The 20,128-nt window shown below is 63.2% G+C and overlaps 2 protein-coding genes across 3 annotated transcripts in view; one reads left to right on the top strand and one right to left on the bottom strand.

Moving 5' to 3' along the window:
• The window catches only part of INPP5A (inositol polyphosphate-5-phosphatase A), a 145,310-nt gene extending 136,724 nt beyond the window's left edge, over positions 1–8,586 (top strand). Inside the window, exons 13-16 of one of the 2 annotated variants that reach the window (XM_070781148.1) lie at positions 3,658–3,769; positions 6,152–6,220; positions 7,019–7,055; positions 7,194–8,586. In XM_070781148.1, coding sequence (XP_070637249.1) covers positions 3,658–3,769; positions 6,152–6,220; positions 7,019–7,055; positions 7,194–7,243 — 268 coding nt within the window. In that variant the 3' untranslated portion in view covers positions 7,244–8,586. Of the gene's footprint in view, positions 1–3,657; positions 3,770–6,151; positions 6,221–7,018; positions 7,107–7,193 lie in introns of both variants that reach the window. The other variant, XM_070781149.1, reaches the window with a different exon arrangement.
• A 1,573-nt stretch (positions 8,587–10,159) lies between these two features.
• Positions 10,160–11,559, bottom strand: NKX6-2 (NK6 homeobox 2). The gene is made up of 3 exons (XM_019988520.2): positions 11,105–11,559; positions 10,845–11,017; positions 10,160–10,613 (listed from the first exon to the last, which is right to left on the bottom strand). Exons 1-3 carry the CDS (start codon positions 11,508–11,510, stop codon positions 10,356–10,358), a joined length of 837 nt encoding a protein of 278 aa, XP_019844079.2. The 5' UTR covers positions 11,511–11,559; the 3' UTR covers positions 10,160–10,355.
• Positions 11,560–20,128: the final 8,569 nt, after the last annotated feature.

Here is a 20,128-nt window from a genome sequence, read left to right on the forward strand (position 1 = left end):
GTCACCCGCCCCTCCCCCACTTCCTGGGTCACCCACGCCTCCCCAATGCCCAGGTCACTCATCCCTCCCCCACATTCCAGGTCATGGCCCCCCCCTCACATTCCGGGTCACCCACCCCTCACCCACATTCCAGGTCACTCATTCCTCCCCCACATTCCAGGTCACCCACCCCTCCCCCACATTCCAGGTCACCCGCCCCTCCCCCACATTCCAGGTCACCCGCCCCTCCCCCACATTCCAGGTCACCCAGCCCTCCCCCACATTCCAGGTCACCTGCTCCTCCCCCACATTCCAGGTCACTCACCCCTCCCCCACATTCCAGGTCACCTGCTCCTCCCCCACATTTCAGGTCACCCACCACTCCCCCACTTCCAGGTCACTACCTTATTATCCCTTCCCCCACTACCCACCTTCCCCTCCTCCAGTGCCTGGGTCACACCCATCCCCTCCATTTTGTTCCCTCATGTTTAAAACCATGTTTCTGACCATTGGGTGGCTCTCACAGCCCCATGTCTGGAGAGCTGTCCCAACACTGGGAACCTGTCAGCAGAAGCAGCTGCACGGACGTGGTTAGAAACAGTGGCCGTTTGGTACCCAGATGTGTTCTCTAACTGCCAGAAACTAAGTGATCCCAGGAGCTTTCACTTTCACTTTTCACTTTCATGCATTGGAGGAGGAAATGGCAACCCACTCCAGTGTTCTTGTCTGGAGAATCCCAGGGACGGGGGAGCCTGGTGGGCTGCCGTCTATGGGGTCCCACAGAGTCGGACACGACTGAAGCGACTTAGCAGCAGCAGCAGGAGTGCTGCCTGTGTGTGTGCAGGCATGAGCTCCTGTGCACACGTGTGTAGGGTGTGTGCACAGAGGATCGTGCGTGTGTGTATGTACTGTGTGCACTGTGCCAGCACGTGTGCCTGATGGGGCCCCCGCATGGGTGTGAGTGCCTGTGTGTGCAGGCATGTACTTGTGTGGGTGTGTGTGCAGGATGCATGTGGTCAGGTTACAGGCTAATTGCATGTGTTTGTGCAGTGCACATGTCGGCATGTGTGCATATGGTACCATAGTGCACAGGTGTGGGTGTGCACAGGTGTGAGTGTGTGTCCATGGTATGGACGCACGTGTGTGTGTGCAGACATGGTTATACAGGCACAGGTGTGGATATGTGGGTATGTGTGCGTGGCTGTATGCAGCGTGTCTTGTGAGTGTGGGTGTGGGTTGTGTTTGCACATGTGCATGGGTACGTGTATACCTGGGCCTGTGTGTGGTGTGTGTGTGTGAATACATGTGTGTACAGGTGTGCGTTGCATAGGTGTGGCTGTGTGTGTGCATAAGCTCCATGTGCACATGTACATGGTGTGTTCACATATGAGCAGACAGGAACTGGCACGTGTGTAGATTTTTATGTGGGGGTATGTTCATGATGTGTTCGTGACTTTTTGTGTATGTGGTACAAAACTCATGTCTATATGTGTATACATGTGTGTTTCCTAGGTGTATGCATTCCCTGGGAGTGTTACCTGGGTGTATGGCTAGGGTGTGTACCTGGGTGTGTGTATTATCTGGGTGAGTGTGTTGCCTGGGAGTGTATCTGGTGAATGTGTACCTGGGTAAGTGTGTACCTGGAGGCTGTGCACCTGGTAACTGTGTACCTGGGTGGATGTGTACCTGGTGGCTGGGTACCTGTGTGTGTGTGTGTACCTGATGGGTGTGTACCAGGTGGGCGTGCTGCCAGGTGGGTGTGCTGCCAGGTGTGCAGGGATGTCCTCGGGCACATCTGCCTGCTCCAGGGCATCCTGTGCCTGGGCTCTACCACGCTGCCCTCTTTGTGGTTAAAAGGTGGAACCTCCTGGCTCTGTTGCTTCTGTCGTGGCTGAACCCCGTGGGGATCTGTCCAGAAGCAGCACTGGCCAGGGAGGGAGACCACGTCTGGGTTTGTCCACGTGACCTGTCACAAGGAAGGGCCCCGCTGGCTCCTCTCCACACTCCCCAGGCCTGCATCATCCTGACTGTTCTGTGAAAACGACTCCTTCTCCCACTTGGGCCAGGTGGTCACGACAGAGGCTCATGGGGTCCGGGGCTGCGGGCTCTTGCGTTTGTGGAGACGGCCTGTGCTCCACTGGCTGTCCAGCTTCGGCATCTCCTGGGGGCAGGGGGTGATGGACAGTGTCTGAGGGACAGTGGCCACCCCAGGGCATCCAGCTTGTCAACCAGGGAATTATGCGCCATGGGCATCGCTGGTGCCAGCAGACAGGTGGTGCTGACAGCAGGGGATACTCAGTGGCGTTCTCTGGCTGGCACACCTGGTTTTCAGAGCCTCTCTGCACCTCCGCTCTCATCATCCCAGCTGTGAACACACTCCAGGTCACACTGTCATTGGCTTGAAAACAAAAATGAAGTGAGACGGCTTAGCAGGCTCACCCACCAAGGTGCGGCAGCGGCTTCCTGTGACGTGAAAGGTTCTCGCCGTGCACGCAGCCCTGTCCAGACCCCTGCCCTCGGGACAGCGCCTTCCAAACCTCCCTTCCCTGAGGTCTGAGGGTCCCACCTTCACGTGCTCCCCACTCCTCCCACCGACTCCTAAACCGGCTCTCACAGGCTCGAGATCCAGTCCAGGAATCATTCTTGTGGCCTCTGCCTGTGCGGTGTGGGGTGGGGCCACGCGAGCACCGTGACAACAGCAGGTAGCATGTCTGTGTGACCACGAACACGGAGTTTACCTTCCAGCCCCCAAAGGATCTTGGGCCCCTTGGGGGTCCACTCATCACAATCAAGAACTCCCCAAACCTAGAAGTAACCAAAATGCTTCCAACAGTGGATAGATGCTTGCTGCTGAAACGGGTACGGGAGCAAACAGGAAGCAGGGTCCCAGCAGCTGGCTGTGGTCAGGCGCCTGGGTTGGGAGTGGGCTGCTGAGCCCCTTGCGCAGGGCTCTGCCTGGGTACGTGCCTCGGGGCGACCGTGACCAACACACTGGCAGAGGCACACCCCCTGGCCCCGCCCAGGCAGAGTGTCTGACTCCCCAGAGGGACGCATCCCTTTCCAAGTATGGACGAGTGCTCTACGTGGGGAGAGATGCTTTTACAGGACAAATTATTAGGGAAAAAGCTCCAGGGTTCACTTTTGTGAAAAAGAAAAATGCGTATAACACAGGGACAGCATGCATCGCAAAGACGGGGCACCAGGGGCCTCCTCCCTGCAGTGAACAGGTCCACTTTTATATTAAAGGTTAGGAAGCGCTTCTTGGACTTCTCCATGGTCCCTAATTCAGAGTTGGACCACGTGTAGGTTCTTGTCTGTAATGATAAATATAAAATGGTGATATTCGACCAAGAAGGCTGTGTGCCTGGCCAGGACGTTTGTCTGTCCAGCTGGTCCAGGGCTCCCACACACGGGGGCACAGGACATGTGCTGAGGGGAAAGGAAGGGGTCTGTCAGCCAGCCAGCCGCAGGCGTCTGTGCAGGTTTGTGCTTTAGGCTGCGTCCAGAAGCATATCTGAAGTGCTGGGGACAGTGCGGGACTCGGTTCTGGGAAGCTTCTGTCGCCTCTCTGTCCCCTGGACAAGCTGGGCCTTTCTGGGGTGCGGGGCCCGTGTGGAGGAGGGGCAGCGGTGGGGCCGGCGAGCAGCTGCTGACCACGCCCCCATCCTGTCTCCCCAGCTACCCATACAGCGAGGACTGCAGCCAGGGCCGGCAGTACATGAACACCCGCTGCCCCGCCTGGTGTGACCGCGTCCTCATGTCTCCTTCGGCCAAGGAGCTCGTCCTGAGGGTGAGTGAAGCCTGGGGGGCCGGCTGGGGGGCGGGCCCAGGCTGGGGGCACCCTCCTGCCTCCGGTCCTCGGGCTGGGACATACCCGGGTTCTGGAGTCAAAACAGCGTAGACGGTCGGTCACCGGGGCGTCAGGAGTCGTTTCACTTTATTGCGTGCTCGGAGAAGTCGACGGGCTCTTGTCCTCGGAAGAGCTCCTGAGCTGTGAAGTCGTCGTGTTTCCTTAAGTTGTAAACCTGAGCTGAGTCACACAAACGCCAGGGGCTGGAGGCTGCGTGCAGTGCTGGGGTGGGGGTCTCCAGTTCCCGTAGCCTCTCGATTCCTGGGGTTTTCAACGCCCACATTTAACACAAAAGGACTGCTCTCAAGAATCAATATCTGCACTGGTTTTGTCAACACCATCAGTAAAAAATACAGTAATGAAGTGCATTGACTCATCAGGCAGCAGCTCGGCTTCTGAGTGACATGGGCAGCCAGTCAGGAGGGGGTGGGTGGCCCCCCAACCTCAACCCAGGACGTCCGGGGCTCTGGCCACCACCCTGCACGGCCCCCGCACTTGCTATGAGGGGTCCCCTCTGTCCCCCGGGCCCAGACCCTCATCCAGAGACGCAGCTGGGAGGGCAGAGCTTCTGGGATGAGCTGCATGCAGGCCGACCCCGCCAGCAGCCCCGTGGCCCCCTACGGAAGATCCTGCTGGCCTTTCCAGAGCGGGTGGCCCTGGACGCCCGGCTGCAAGCCAGCTCCTGGGGAGAGTCCTCCTGGACCAGGCTGGGTGCATGGGGCCTGCAGTGAGCATGCCCTGACAGGGCCTGGGGGCCTGCTGGACAGCTGGCAGGCAGGCCCCAGAGCCCAGCACGGAGGACGGGCCGTGGGTTCTCCCACAAGCAGGCTTTACGACATAAGCCAGACAGGGCAGACGGGCCCTGACTACACAGACCCTGCACACACGTGTGGCCTCAGACTCGGCCCCATGCTCTGCTGGGCCTCCCCCCTGGGCTCCGTGATGGGACGTGAGGAAGCAGAGTGGACAGTGGATACGGTGGGTCATAGCTGCCGGCTCTGAGCACACTGGGCCGGCGGAGCCCAGAGCTACGGCTAGAACAGGCGCCTCGGGGCAGAAAGGAGGTGAGGGTCATCTTCCAGGGAAAGGCATCTTGCGGTGAAGCCACCGGGACAGCTGGAGCGCCTGGCGTCGGGAGGCACCCGGGGCTGCAGAGTCCGGAAGGCGGACGGACGACCGCCACCCACACGTGGCCTCGTCTCCACTCCAGGGCTGGAGGTTTGATGCTGCAGACTCGCGGGCACAGAGCCTGGCTGGGTGGCCCGTTGTGGGGAGGGCCTGGAGCCTTCCTGGCGGGGGGCTCCCCCAGCGCGCCCTCCCCTGGGGCTCCCGCAGTGGTGGGCGTCACCGGCCCAGCAGCCGCCTCCCCGCGTTTTCGCGGCGTCATCCATCATGCCACGCTCGGTCAGCTCGGCATCATGTCGGTTCTGCTTCCCGCCCCAAACACGGAGGGGGCGACTGCCATGATGGATGCGCAGGGAGAAGTGCGGAGCCCGCTGTGATCTGTTTATCTGTCTTGCGATTATGCACTTGGAAATCCACAATTTTATGCTGCCTTTGTAAATTACCACGCAGCGTTTGATGAATGCTTCCCACTCCAGGGAGGCCGCCACGGGTGTGCAGGGGGTCTGTTGTCGCAGTTCCTGGCAGGCAATCCCGCTGGAAAGTAAAGCTGACCTCACACTTCCTACTGCATTAAGGATAATTCAGTTTATAGTCTCAGAGGCTTCAGCCACGGCAGTGAAAGCCCTGCCCAGCTGGAGCCGGAACTGACCGCCAGTGGCACACCCTGGGCGGCGCCCGCAGGCTGATGGGCGGGAGGCCTGTGCATGGGGCCCTGCTCTAGTGGCCGCTGGGCGCGGCCCTGTGGCGTTCAGGGGCGTCTGTTCTCCTCTGAACAGGGAGTTCTGGGTCAAAAACAAATGCCAAGGGAGAAAACGGAGACCGTTTTTGGTGCCAGGGGCACAACTGGAAAGAGAGCTCCCATCCGCCCTGATGGCCGTGAGCAGAGGCCACACCAGCACCCCGGGAACGTTGCCTCCAGCCCCCAAGGAAGGTTGCCGCCCTCCCGAGGCCGGAGCCCTCCCACCCCGCGAGCAGGGGCTGAGTGCTGCCCGGCCGCCTCCAGCCGCTGCCTCCCGGGGGGCAGCCGCTCTCTCCTGGGGGCCAGCTGCTCACTGGCAGTTCTGAGCCAGCAGGAGCCCCACGGAGGAGTGGGCAGGGTGGTGGAGGGTGGCACAGCCACAGGGCTGTCTCTGCTGCTCCCCAGGAAGCCCCCCCGTTTCCGCCTCCCACATCTCTTCCTCTGTTTGCTTTTCCCAGTCGGAGAGCGAGGAGAAGGTTGTCACCTACGACCACATCGGGCCCAGCGTCTGCATGGGAGACCATAAGGTGACTGGCCCGTGCGGGGGCGGTGGTGGGCGGCGGTGGGCGGTGGTGGGCGGCGGGCTGTCGGGGTGCTTCTCCTAACCCCCTTCTCCGCCTCCTGGTCCGGCTTCACAGACATGGCCGAGTCAGTCTGTGTTTAATTTCAATAAAGCACCAGCAGGTAGGTAGGTAGGGGGGTGGTGAGGCAGGTAGATAGGAAGGCAGAAGAGACTGGCTCACCAAGACGGAGTTCGTGTCGGAGACGGAGACTGTGTCCCATGGTCCCTCTGGAGGTGTTTCTGAGCCTGCACCCGAGCACCCTACTGGCCTTTGGTGTTTCTGAGCCTGCACCCGAGCACCCTACTGGCCTTTGCCCCTGCCGCCCCGGTGGGGAGAGATGTCTGTGTCGCTGCCCAGCTTCAGGGAACCACCCAGCGTTCCGGAACCAACCTTGGACGTGTGACTCTGCCCGGCCCCCAGCCTGCAGCCCCTCTGAGGGGAGTGGGGTCACAGGTCCTGTGTCCCCGGCGGCCCGGGAGAGACGGCCACCACTTCCCCTTCTTAGGCCGGCCGCCCACCCAAACCAGCGGCTGGATCCCAGGCCAGGCTCTGTCCTTCCCCATGTTCTCAGGGCCTGAATCACGGCTCTGAAATGACCTTTTACACCAATTTCTATGTGGAAATAATGCCATCTTAACGGAGCATGACGGCCCTGTGCCTTCCGCCTCGGGGCGCCCACGGCCAGCTCCCCAGGACAGGGTCCAGCGCTGGGCCCACTGGCCGTGGACGCTCGGCCCTGACGGCCTCTCTTCTCCCCCGCAGCCCGTGTTCCTGGCCTTCCGCATCGCGCCCGGGGCAGGTAAACCTCACGCACGTGTGCACAAGTGTTGTGTGGTGCAGTGACGTGGTGGTAAATATGCCTCCTTCCCTCGAGTTCACCTTTCTGAGCTTTTCCTGGTGTGTGTGTCCCCGTAACCAACGCCTGATTCCACGGCAGGGAGGCGATGCCAGCGCCTCGAGGGGACCCCCAGCGAGACCCCCCCGTAGCACGAGGGCCCACGTCCTCCGACAGCTGCGTCCAGACCCGCCCGAGCGCCACCGCTAGACGGCCGGCCCCACACTCTGCTTCAGCCCCGGACGGCGCTCCGGACAAGCCTCACATACCTCACCGTCGTGTCTGTCCATGTGGCATCAAGTAGAAACATTGGGTTTTTTTTTAACAAGTCACAGTCCTGTTGCCAAAACTCTAATAGACAGCAAAAATCTGTATTTTAGACGTCACGGTTTTCGATTTTTAATCATTGTCAGCGTGGAGGAGCTTCTCGGGAGCAGAAACCCGGCGGGGCTCAGAGTCGCCCTGCGGCGGGGGCTGAGCAGGCCGGCCGGGCTCCACGACTGGGGGCACGTGGCCCCCGCTTTCGCTTCTGGAGGCCCCTCCCTGTCAGTCACTCTACTGCCACGTTACGTGGTTTTTGAATCACACTGCAGCTGCTTCCCATTTTTATATATATAAATATATATAAATATATACTTTTTAAAAATAATTTATAAACCTTACCAAAACTTACGCTAAATATACTTTCCAGTATGAATGCTTGAGTGTCATATCAGCAGTAGAACCGAGTCTAGGAGCTGGTCCCCCGCACGTCCACACGCAGAGCTGTCAAACCAGGACTGCGCCCGGTGGCGCCGTGGGGCTCGGACGGCCCGCGGCTCTCACGTGAGCAGTCAGACTCCTAGGCTTCCTGCTGTGTAATATTAAGAACTGAATGTGAAGTTTATAGCTAGCTCGGGTGTACCTTTCAAGAATTTTGTAAACCGTTTTGTCCGTCTTTTGTTACTGTTCTATGGTGCCAAGTATTCTACATAAAACAATAATATCATGGGAGAAATAAAAATAGCCTAGTCTGCTTCTGATAGAAACCGCTTTTAACATGGGCTGTATATAAACTATTAAGAGAAACAAACTGTCCTTGTCCCCGGTTGCCGCGCCTCCCACGGCCCGTCGTGACCCTGCCGCACGTCTCTGTCCCCGACACCTGGCGCAGCGGTCAGAGGTGGCGCCCGGCCCGAGGATGAAACACAAATGGCGTTTATTGATCTGCTTCAACACTACAGGACTCCCGGGCTGGGTGCAGGCGCCGGGGGGAAGCTTGGCTTAGGTGAATCACTACCCTCGCAAGCCGTGTGGCATCCACCGGCCGAGTCTGCATCCTTGACAGAATGATTGGGGTGTGTGTCAAGCTGTGGTCACTCCGTCCACGTGCCACACGGCCGTTCCGGCCCACAGTGATTTCTGTGTAGCAGGGTTTCAGCTGTTGCTCACTCTGGAGGCCTTTGGAAATGACCGCTCCGGTCCCTAAGCAATAAAATTGATCTTGGTGAAAACACCATTTGACTGTGTTCCCTTCTCTGGCGCTCCGGGCCCTTCGCAGGCTGCAGTCCAGATCACCTTGTCCGAGACCCAGGCCCCGAGTCTTGTCAGATTCTGTTATAGAGCTGAGCCGCAGTGGGAAGCAGAAAGAAGGTCTTTTGGACTGTTTACTGCACAGGTACCTACTGGGATTTACCCCTCAGCATTTTTTAAATGAAATTACATAAGTGCATTGCTTTCCTCAAAACTTTAAAACTGGAAATTCCTTTGCTCCTAACTTAGAGCTGAGAGAATAGTTTTTACGCACATAAATTTTTTAAGTTCTCTCTTAAAAAGAAAACCAGTCAGTGGAAAGCATCTGTTTTTAAAATTGGTGCAGTTGTGTGGAAAAAAAAAGACTCAGCCTTTTACTCTTTTAACATTTCCAATAATGATTTCCAAGATAAATCTTACAATAAAATAACCCTTTATATTTAACTTTTAAAATTAACACCACAGTCATGCCCATGAAGCTGCAACCACGGGGAGCATCCAGTTTGGGGCTTCTCCTGTGAACCAGAGAGATCCAGCTGTTCACCAGAATCCTCGCCTCTGAGGTGGGGGTAAAGAACATGCCAGAGAGGAGGGCTTCCCTGCCTCTCCGCGGTGGGGCCTGGGGTGGGGGCGGGGTCTGGCTGGTGAGGCACCCTGGGGTGCAGACCGAGCTGCCCGGAAGGATGGACCTCAAGGGGCCGCCAGACATGCTTCTGCTGCAAACCCCAGGGCCCCCAGAGAACTTCGAGCTGCTGGCAAAATTACTGTGGGCTTCTCTTTGTAGTCCTTTGAATTAAGTCTCATTTTCTACCCATAAAAAAAATCTAATAGCAGCGGATCAGCTATGGTGCTGATGAGTTTAAAAACCTGATTTATTTCACCCAATGTTAAGGTTAGCGAGACTTCCGAAGTCTGCAGCTACTAAGGCTGGGCGGGTTGAATCTACATAATCAGAATAGAGCAGGTAGGCAGGAGCCGGGGCCCAGCGGCGCCCTTCACCGACCCCCCACCCACCCACAGCTACCGCGCAGGTGGGGCGGGCACCGGGAATGTGTTTAAACCTGCCCAAACCTCATCCACCGCAGCCGCGAAAGGAGGGTCCTAGCCCCGGGGTGGCCGGAAAACAGGAGGCCCTACCTGCTCCCTGCTCCGCCCCGCGCCGTCGGCTCCGCTGCAGCCCGCCGAGTCCCCGAGTCCGGCTCCTCGCGGCTCCCGGCCCGGGCCGCCCCTTCCCTCAGCGGACGGCCCGCGGGGCCGGGACGCCTTCCCCGCGCCGGTCCTCTCGGCGCCCTCGCTCCTGCGAGCTGCTGCCGCCCGGGCGCCCGGGACGCGGGGCGCCCGGCCTCCGTTGGGCCCGCTGCCGAGCCCGGCCCTTCCAGCCCCCGGCACCCTTCCAGCCGAAGGCGCGGGCCCCGCGGGCCCCGCGGGCTTGGACACTGGACAGCGGCCCGGCACGGCGTCCCCGGCAGGAGCGGAGGCCGCGCAGCCGCCTCGCCCGCGGCTTTCCGAATGGGAAGAAACAGGCGAAGGGCCTAGGGAGCCGTGGCTCCGACGGGGACGTGTTAAATAATTTATTGATTATACAAAGTGATCCCACGGGGACGCGGGGCGGCGGCGGCCCCGACGCCGAGCCCGAGCCGGGCCGCCGTATAACTTACTCTGTAAAAATATATATACACACTGCGGCGCGGGCGGCTGGCGAGGGCGCCGGCCCGCGTCCGTACCCTGGTTGTCCGGCCCGGCCCCGCGCCCTCAGGAGGCGTCCCCCGCGCCGCCGCCGCACGGGCTGACCAGCGCCAAGTTCGGGGCTCTGTGCTTCTTGAGCAGCCGCGTGATCTTCTCGTCGTCCGAGTTGGGGTCCAGGGGCCGGTTGTACTCGTCGTCGTCGTCCTCCGCGTCCGAGCCGCCCACCTTCAGTTTCTCGGCGTCCGAGTCCTGCTTCTTCTTGGCCGACGCCATCTCCGCCGCGTGCCGCTTGCGCCACTTGGTCCGGCGGTTCTGGAACCACACCTGGGGTGGAGGGCGCCCATCACGCGGGGCCCCCCCGGAGCACCCGCCGGCGGCAGCACGGCCCCTCTGCGGCCCGGGCGAGACGCTGCCGCCTGCGCGGACGCCGAGGGCCGCCCCAGACTGCCCCTCCGCCCCGGCCCCGGCCGCGGCGTGGCCGCTCGCGCGCCTTTCGCAGGACGCGGGGGATCGAGCGGGCTGCGGCCAAGCGAGCGCCGCGCGGCGCCGCCTCACCTTGACCTGGCTCTCGGTCATGCCCAGGGAGTAGGCGAGGCGCGCGCGCTCGGGCCCCGCCAGGTACTTCGTCTGCTCGAAAGTCTTCTCCAGCGCGAAGATCTGCTGGCCCGAGAAGGTCGGCCGCGAGTGCTTCTTCTTGCCGTCCTTGTCCAGGACCCCGCCGGCCTGGGCTGCAGAGGGGGCTCGGTGAGTGCGGCAGGCGGTCCCGCCCGCGCCCGCCCGCAGCCCCACGCCGAACCCGCGCACTGGCCACTTACCCGGGCCGGCCAGGCGGGGGTCCCTCCAGGGCGAGCCCTGCACCACTCCGGGCCAGAAGATGGGCGGGCGCCCGGGAAGCTCCGCCAGGGGCTTGGGATAGCCGCGCGCAACGGCGGCCGCGGGCCCGAAGTAGACGCCAGCCGACGAGGCCAGCCCGTTGAGCCGGGGCAGGCCGCCCAGGAGGCCGCCACCCGCTGCGCCCACCGGCCGCCCCAGGATGTCGCTGATGCCGTGCGGGGTGCCAAGGGGCAGCTGCGCGCCCAGGCCGCCCAGCGCGGGCGCCTTGAAGCCGGCCGGGCCCTGCAACGCATATGGGAACAGCGACGTCTTCATCTCGGCCATGTTGTGCAGCGCGGCCAGCGGGGCGCTGCTCAGCACGAACGCGCCCGGGCGGTTAGCGTCCATGGGCGCCGCCGCCGCCGGCCCGGACGCCCATCCGGGCCCCGCCGCCGCCGCCGCCCGCCGGCCCGGGAAGTTTGCGCGCGGCCCGGGCGGGCGCCGGGCGAGGGCGCCGACGGCGCGGAGGGCGGGCGCGAGGGCGGGTGGCGGCTCCGGCGCAGGGCGGGCGGCGGCGGGGGCGCTCCGGGAGGCGGCGGCGGCAGCGGCAGCCCCGGGGCCGGTCGGAGCGGCGCCGCGCGGGCCGGACGCGCTGATAACCGCGGGGCCCCGGCGCGGCGCGCGCGCTGATTGGCTGTGGGCGCCCGCGGCCCGGCCATTGGCCAGCGCCCGCCATCCGCGCGCCCCCGCCGCGCACTCCATGAAGCGCCCATTAGCGCGGCGGGTCCCTCCCGGGCCGTAAATTTGCCCCCTGATTTATCTCCTGGGGGACGAAATAAATCCCGTTGGATGGGAGTTTAGTTAGGCAAAGGTTTTAATGGGAAATCAGGAAAAAATACGAGAGCATATTTTATCACCGAGAGAATGCAGATTTGAGGATCCACTCGGCACACGCGTTGCGCCCTGTTCGGTGCAGAGGCGCCGGCGGGAGGGCGCGGGGAGCCAGGAGGCACTCTCGGGGTCGCGGCCCCAGGTTTGAGGGAGTACCGAGAACATTTCCGAGAACCTCCTGCTCCGGGATGCAGAGGGCACGAGAAGCGGAATGTCAGCGTCCACGGGCCGAAGGTTAGACTTGGCCCGCGAGAATCCGCTCTGTTTCCCCACCCAGTGGCTGGCGCCTCGGCGAGGCCTGTCCCGGGGCCGCCGGGTCGCGTGTGGTGGGTATGGGACCGGGTTCCCGTTCACTCCCGGCCCCGCGGGGCTGTACTCGGCCGGGCTGGGTCATTTCCCGGTCACGCGGTGGCACCTCATTCCCGGGAGGCAACCTGAACCCGGAGCTCGGATCTGGACGCCGCGCGGGACCTTACGCGCAGTCGCTCCCTCGCGAAGCGCGGCCGGAGCCTGGGGTCGGGGACCCTGGCAGACTGAGTCCGGGTCACGGGGCGTGCGGGGCCGCGGGCAGAAGCGCGGCCTTTTGACTGGCGCGCCGGGCGCGTGGTGTAGTCCTGGGGTGAGAACTCCTCCCACCTCGTAGGTGGTTGTGCGGAGGTTCAAATAAGATCGCCGTAAACTGCGGAGAGCAGGCGCCGAAGAGGCGCCGAGTACAATCGTGGACCTTGCCTCCTTGGTTCTCTTGGGTGGTGTCACATATTATTAAGTGATGATTATTACTATTATTCGCTGCCCGTTGGGAACGTGACGGGAACGCGTACCAACCGACGGCCGCCGATTCGTCGGAGGGGGGGCGGGTTGCGGTGTCTGCCAGCCGGCCTTTCTAGGGCCTGGTGCGGCTGGTTAACAACGACTTTCCCGTTTCACCCGGGCCGCCAGGATTTCGGTGGCACAAACGACAGCGGCCCTCTCGGCTCTGGGCAGGAACCCAGCGTCCCCTGGTACCGGGATCTCCAGGGTTCCATTTTCGTTTTGGGCAGTTCTACGAGTGTGGTGCTGCGAGTCCCTACGCCAGATCGCCTCTAAGAAAGCCACTGGCCGCCGGGCCTGGGCGGGCGTTAGGTGGCTCCCGCGCCCCGTGCTGTCCCGGGCGGCGCGCCACCATGCGTGATACCGGCCGGCTTCGTGTGCGGTGCAGCTCGTGCGCAAGGGAGTTTCTCTCTTCCCGCTTGCTTGGCCGGGCCGCACTCGCGGGATCCGGGTGCGGCTGCCCCGCAGGCGATCCGCACCAGCCGAGCCAGACCCCGGAAACCGAGCTTCTCCGCGCTCACTATGGCGGCTGAGCCCTGAGATCCGCCCCGGGCCTGGCTTGCGCCCCTTACCTCGGGCACAGCGTATGTGAGAGAGCGCAGCCGCGGATCCTTTTCTGCCGGGTTTGGGCCCCTCTGGGCTCCTGGAAGGCGGCAGCCGGGCCTCCCAAGCCTCTGATCAGGGAGGGAGGTCAGGACTTGGGGGAGGGACCAGAGGGACTGGGGCGGGGCCGCGTCAGGGGCGGGCCGGGCCCCTTCTCCCGACACTGCCGGGGGGAGCAGGTTCTGGATTGCTGCGGCTGAAGTCCTCTTGGCGGGCCAGGCGTGGCGCGCCCGGACGGTCGACAGGGCGCATTATCCTCCCTGAGACCTTGGTTCGGTGGCAGGAGGAGCACTGCCGCTCTGGGCGCCGCGCTCTGCTCCTCGAGCCCCCAGGCTCAGGCCTCTGCATCCTCCTTCCCTCCGAGGAAACGGTGCCGACCCGCTCCCCTGCATCCCGGGGGAGCTTGCGCCCCGGGGCCCTCCCTGGGCTGCGGCCGGAACGCTTGGGGTCGCGAATGGGGCTGTGCTTGGCTCTCCAGGGAGCTGGGTGCCGTGGGTGCGGGATGGGGGGGGCCGGAGTGCCATTTGGAGGGGCCAGAGTGGGTTGAGGGCGCCGAGAGTGGGGTGAGGGCAGCTGCTTCTCCATGCTTCTCCATGCTGTCTGGCGGAGGGTGTCTCGGTGCCCTGTCCACGCGCCCTGTCCCGCCCCGCGCGCGGGGTTCCCAAGCCCCAGACGCCCGCCCGCCTACCCTTCCGGACGCGGTGGCACGGGACAACCCCCACCACCATCCCCGACCCCAGCGCCCCAGTTCCGGGTGTGTAGGCTCAACCTGTTTCACCTGTCGGCCCGCCATCTCCGGGCACTCCGGGGCTGCGTGCCTCCGCTTGGCGCCTGGCCCCCGCCCCACCTTCTCCTCCGGCGCTCCCGGGAGCCGCCCTCCCGGGTAGGACCGAAGGAAACGCCTCCCCGCCCCGGGTCGGCCAGGGGAGAGAGGATCCTGCGGGGAAGGAGCGCCTCGGGTCGCGCCGCCCGAGCCGATTCCGCCGGAACGGACGGGTCCGCCAATGCCCCCGCCTGGTGCCGAAGGAGAAGCCCCGCTAAGGAAGGCGGCGGTGCGCCTCGCCGCGCTCTCACGTTGACGTCGCGGGCAAATGCGGAGCTCGCGGTTTGGCAGAGATCTTGACTTAGTCACGTTTATTTATCGGGTCATGCTCCCTGTCAGGCGCGCTCGGGGAGAGCCACGTGAACAGCGAACGCCACCCTGCACCCCGGCGGGCACGACTGGGTGTTGTTCAGTCGCCAAGTCGTCGGGCTCTTTGCGGCCCCATGGGCTGCAGCAGGCTCGGCTCCCCTATCCCCCACGGTCTCCCGCAGCTGTTCAGATTCATGTCCATTGAGTGGGTGATGCCATCTAACCATCTCATCCTCTGCCGCCCTCTTCTTCAACAATAAACAAAAACCCGCAAGTCCGTGCAGCAGAGGAACGGTGGGACCAATGATGGCTGGGAAGAGGGAGGTCAGGGAAGGTGGTCCCTCAGGAGGGCCAGCCAGGACCAGCCGGTGTCCTAGCCAGGACTGGGTCGGAGCCTGGCAGGCGCGGGGCCGGGGGACGGAGGGGAGGAAAGAGGTTTGTCTCTGAAAGGAGCTTGGCTCCCGTCTCCAACCACGCAGATAGCTCTGAAGTTGGCAAACGGATGAAGATTTTTCATTTTGAGGGGCTGGTAAGTCGTGGAGCTGCCCCTTGCCCCAAGCACGCCTCTTCGATGGCTCCCTGCAAAGGGCAAAGGACCCTGGCTTTGTCCTCTCACGTGGGACCAGTCCTCGACCTCCGAGAGCAAGAGAAGGAGACTGCACCTGGGGGCGGAGTCAGGGGGCTGCTCACCAGGGGTTGGTGGGTCAAGAGAACTCAGTGCCTGCCAGCTGGGGGCGCAGGGATGTCGGGTGGCGTGGCCCCCGGGGCCCTGGAGCCGGAGAGGCCGCCTGATGGGCGCCTGTGCTGCTGGAGGGGCTCCCTGGTTCTGCATACGCTGAAGGGAGCTGGGTGAGCGCAAACCCCAATCCTCCCCGCAAACATCCGGGCCTGTCCCGCTGGTGCCCTCGCCTGGCCGACCCCGGAAAGGCAGCTGGCGGAACCCCTGCCCGCTCCGCTCCGCTGACCCCCAGCGCCACCCGCAGGGTGACTGCCTAAAGGGTCACCTCACCCAGGCTGAGGGTGCGCCTGGGCCTGGGCGGGGGGGCGGGGTACGGGGGCCACGGAGAGGAGGCCCAGCGGGGCGCCGGCCCGACCCACCCTCTCCCCGCTGCTTGTAGCCCAGTCCTGCCCCCCATACTCCGCTTGGGTCTAATCCCCATGAGATGACCAGTAAGCCTCAGACCCAGGCCCCAGCGGCCCCCTCCCCTCTGACCCCACACCGGTCCCTTTGCTGCCGCCCTGCCCTCCACCACTCCCCGGACTACCGTCCGCTGGCTGTCCTCGTCCTGAGGCTCACTCTGCTCCGTCCGCTCTGAGCCCCTCCACACTGATGCACCTGCCGTCAAGTGGGCACCTGGCTGCAAGGGCCCCTCATGGCTGGGGCACCCAGGTGGCTAAGTGCTACAGGGCCAAGAAACGAACATGAACCCAGTTCCAGGCTTCAGAGGGTTTTCCCAAAGCCTGGGCTCCCCCAGGGAGATCCCTATACTCAAGTGTCAGACACCATGGGCGTGTGGGGGGGTCCCTGAACGGGGCTTTGAGCCAAGCACCTTCCCTGGGAAGATGCTGGCAAGACCCTTGGCAGGTGGGAGGGGCCCAGCAGGTCTGTAAAGGAAGCGGCAGAGACCAGGGAGCAAAGGCCGAGGGGCCCGGGCTACCCGCCCCTTCCCGGCAGGAGGCGGCCTGGACAACGCCAGGGCTCCCGGACCTGCGAGGAGCTCCCACCCCTCCCCCTTGCGCTGCGAGGCTCCGGCTTCTCTGGGCTGAAGCCCCGCCCCCATCCAGGGACAGGTGGGCGTCTCCCCCCTGCAGAGCCCCTCCCCGCGCCCCAGTTCCCCTTCTCCAGCTCCTGTACTTCTTTCAAAGTTATGCGTCTTGATACACGTAGGAACATCCCCAGATCAGTGCACAGAACCACACTATTCCTTCTTGTCTGCAGACCCCCGCCTCTCTCACCATGCTGTGTGCGGGCCTCACCTTCCTTCTGAAAGAAGCGCCCAGTCGCCAGGTTGAGACTGCTCACCCGTCCAACAGAAACAGGGCGGCTGTGACCACGTGGCCTCCCAGGACCTGCGGCTGTGCAGGGCCGCACGTCACCTGACCTCACGACTCTGGGTCACTCCCTCCCGGGGGCACATGGCCTCAAGCCTCTCGTGCCTGCTGGGAGGTGCCCACGTACGAACAGACGTCCACCCTCCACTGACGTAGGCCCAGTTGTTTTCAGGCTCTTCTCAGGCAGCTTCTTAAGAGGGTGGCACCTTGCAGTCTCCTTGACTGGTGCACCTGGGCTCAGCAGGGCGCCCCATCTGATGGGCAGGCCCGGCCTCAGCCTCTCCGTCCCTGTACTGGGCGGCGCTGGCCACACCCCCGCGACCCCGCCCACCTGGGCTTCCTTCCTCCCTCCCCGGGGCCCCGCCCCCAGGCCCGCTACCCACCCCCTCACACTTTCCACGTGAACGTCCAACGGGCACCGAGGCTGGGTCACCTCCTCATTTCCAAGGTCCTGCAAGGTTCTTGGTCCAGGACAGGCTCTGATCCACCAGGGGCCCAGGCTGCTAAGAGCTCGAGTGAAGGAATGGCTGGATGAACGCCTCACCGGCCGAGTATCGGGGGCTCAGGAGGGAACCGCCCATGCGGGTCTGGTCCACGCCAAAGACATGGACAAACCTGCCCCTCAACCTCCCCCGTCCACTCCAGGCCCGCGGGCCCCCAGCTCCGGCACCTTTCTGGGGTTGCCATTTTGCTCTGCTTTCTGCTTCTGGGTGGTGCTCGGCTCTTGTTGGAGACCTGTGGCCCCCAGTCCCTCGCAGCCACATCCAGGCTGGGCCGGGGTTGGGGGGGGGGGGGCTGGGAAGGGGCTCCAGCCCCCAGGAGTGCGGCTCCCACTCCCTCCCTGGAGGGGTCCAGCTGAGGCACGCACCCAGAATGTTCTGACATGAGCTGGAAATCACTCCCCACCCCGTGCCTGTGAAAACTGGAGCCAGGCAAAGGAGCCCAGAGGAGGAGGTGCAGCCGCATGGCGCCTCAGAAGCGCTCCTCGGGGTCCCAAGACTCGTGTCTCCTTCAGGGAAGGACAAAGACAGGGCGGCCATAAATCAGCCCCAAGCTCATCCCAGGCCCCCCGCCCCGGACCCCCGCACCAGACGCGCAGTCGCGTAATGATCTCTCTCCGGGGCTGCTCTCCCGGGGGTCTGACCGCGTGCCAAACGCGCTAATTGGGCGCCTAGCGCAAGATTTGTGTTAGGGCATCGGCTCCAGCCTGTTCGCTGTGCTCCCAGGATGGCTCGGACAGCGCTGGCCAAGTGGACGCTTCCGGAAGGGCTTCTGGCTGCTCTCCAGGCTGCTCTGGATGCCGTGGGGGCTTGCTGGCAGGTGAGGGTCCAGCTGTGCTGTGACCAGCGTCACCCCCACGCCTGGGCCCCGCCGATGTCGTTGGCCGAGGCAGGGGGCTGCACTGATGCTATCTTCTGCTCCCGCCGCGGGCGGGGTCTGGCGCTCAGGCCCGGAGCGTCCACGTATCCCCAGGTCTTTATTAAAATGCCTCTTGGGGTAGAGGCGGCAGACAGGAGGCCAGTTAACGACTGAGCCCGACACATGTACGTCGGCGTTATTGACAGGGTGACCCCTGCACAGTCCCCAAGGCGCCCAACGGCTACTTGGGGGAGGGCCTGCTTCCCGGAGACCCATGAGGGGGTGGAAGCTGGGGCGGGGCCGCCCCAAGGACCATCCCAGAAGGCGGGGGTCATCTCCAGGGGAAGATCTGCCGCTGATGGGCAACTATTCACACTTTTAAAGGGTCACTGGGCAGCTGGCTGGACCAGGAAGGGTTTCAGGGAAGCACGTTGAGGTCCCCGCCCCGTTCTGGGGGGAGGGGGCGGCAGGCAGGGGTCCTGGGTGGAAGGAAAGCCTCTCCACAGGCGCACAGGTCAGGGCTGGTGTCTGCCGCAGGCTGGCACCTCTCCTCTAGGCTCCTCAATGGGGACAGCAGTTCCCCGACTTTGAGGAACGTGTCTGCCATGTGAGGCAAAGAGCACCCCATGCCTCCTGCAATGCCTGGGGGGCTTCTGATCCCCAGCCCAGGCTGCCCACTGCCTGGCCAACCCCCATCTGGGAAATGGGTCTCACAGGGCTAGGGAGGCAGTGAGCTGGGCCCAGAGGCTTGTCTACCCCAAGCCTCCTAAGGGCTTCAAAGCTGTGCAGCTGCCAGGCCACCAAACCCCTATGCCATGGGGTAGGGGTGCGGGCACCCCCAGGGGCTGGCGGCCTGTGACATCATTACGAAGTTTGGTCTGCGGGATCTGTGAGCTTGCGTTCCACAGCCTGGTTGCCTCTTCCTACAAAGGGTCCCAAGAGGTTGTGCCTAATTTAATTCACCTCAGGAAGTTAATCCACCTTCCCGGCCAGAGTTCCTCCTGCCTTGCCCGTGGGGGTCCCGGGCACACAGCGGGTGTCCTGGGCTCATGGGGGAGGGGTCCGAGGCACACAGGGGGAGTCCTGCACATGCGGGGGGTCCCAGACACTTAGCAGGTGTCCCGGGCACACGGGCTCCCGTGCACAAAGGAGGGTGCGAGGCTCGCGGGGCGCAGGCTGGGTGCTCCCTGGGCCCCGCGGGCTCCGGCCGCGGTGGAGGCGGACTGACGGCAGAATTTGGATCCTGGTTCTGCTGTCAAGGTGTCTTTGATGGCCTCAGGCCAGGGCGGCGTTCCTGGCATCTTTGGAGAAATGACAGTTGACAAAAACCTGGGTGGAAAGCAATTTTGTCTCAAACAGAGCTTTTCTTCTGGTCATGAGGGTGACAGACACCAGCTGTGAAACACTGAACCCAGTGAAGACAGGAGCCGTCTGCCACGGCTCAGCGCGCACCCCGCGGCGTGACCGGCCTCCTTTCCGCTAAACCCTTCGCTCTCCCGCACGACCGCAGCCTGAGCACCTGCGGGGCCAGCACTACCCCGGTCCCCGGGGACATGACCCCTAAGCACCGAGTGTATGAAAGACGCCACAAGTGGGCGGTCTCTCTGTGTAAGACCCCCACCCAGAACTAACTCACATGCTCTCCAGTCCAGGCCCCTCTGCCCACCCAACCTGTGTCCCGGCACCCGCATGGCACCACTGGGCAGGACCCAGGATCGCAAGCAGTTTTGTGGGTGTCCCACAGTCTATATGCCAGCGCCTTGGGTTTTCCCAATTTTCCACCTTTAGCAATTGTACTGGGAGGAAGGCGGGGTACGTGTGCAAACCTGGTGACCGTGCTGGGATGAGTCCCTCTGGGCCCCTGAGCAGATCTGGAGGTTCTCGAGATCATCCTGCCGACGGGCGTGGTTCCAGCAGTGCTGCTGGTCTTCCGTGCCCTGGTGTGCCGTGTCCTGCCTCGCTTCTCACCTGTGGTTGCCCCCCGTTCTTCCCCTTTGTCATCCGGTCTGCTTTTCTGCTTGTTTAGTCTTCCTCTGGCTAGGACACAACATGGAGACCTGTGAGGTCCAGGTGAGGAAGGTGGGGGCATCCCTGCCAACCAGGCAGTCTGCAGGTGACCTACAGACGTGTGTGACCAGACTGTAAGGCCTCTGAGGTCCAACTCAGAGCCACAGTTGGT

Source organism: Bos indicus, chromosome 26 (genome assembly GCF_029378745.1).
Source record: "Bos indicus isolate NIAB-ARS_2022 breed Sahiwal x Tharparkar chromosome 26, NIAB-ARS_B.indTharparkar_mat_pri_1.0, whole genome shotgun sequence".
In the NCBI taxonomy this organism is placed as follows: Eukaryota; Metazoa; Chordata; class Mammalia; order Artiodactyla; family Bovidae; genus Bos; species Bos indicus.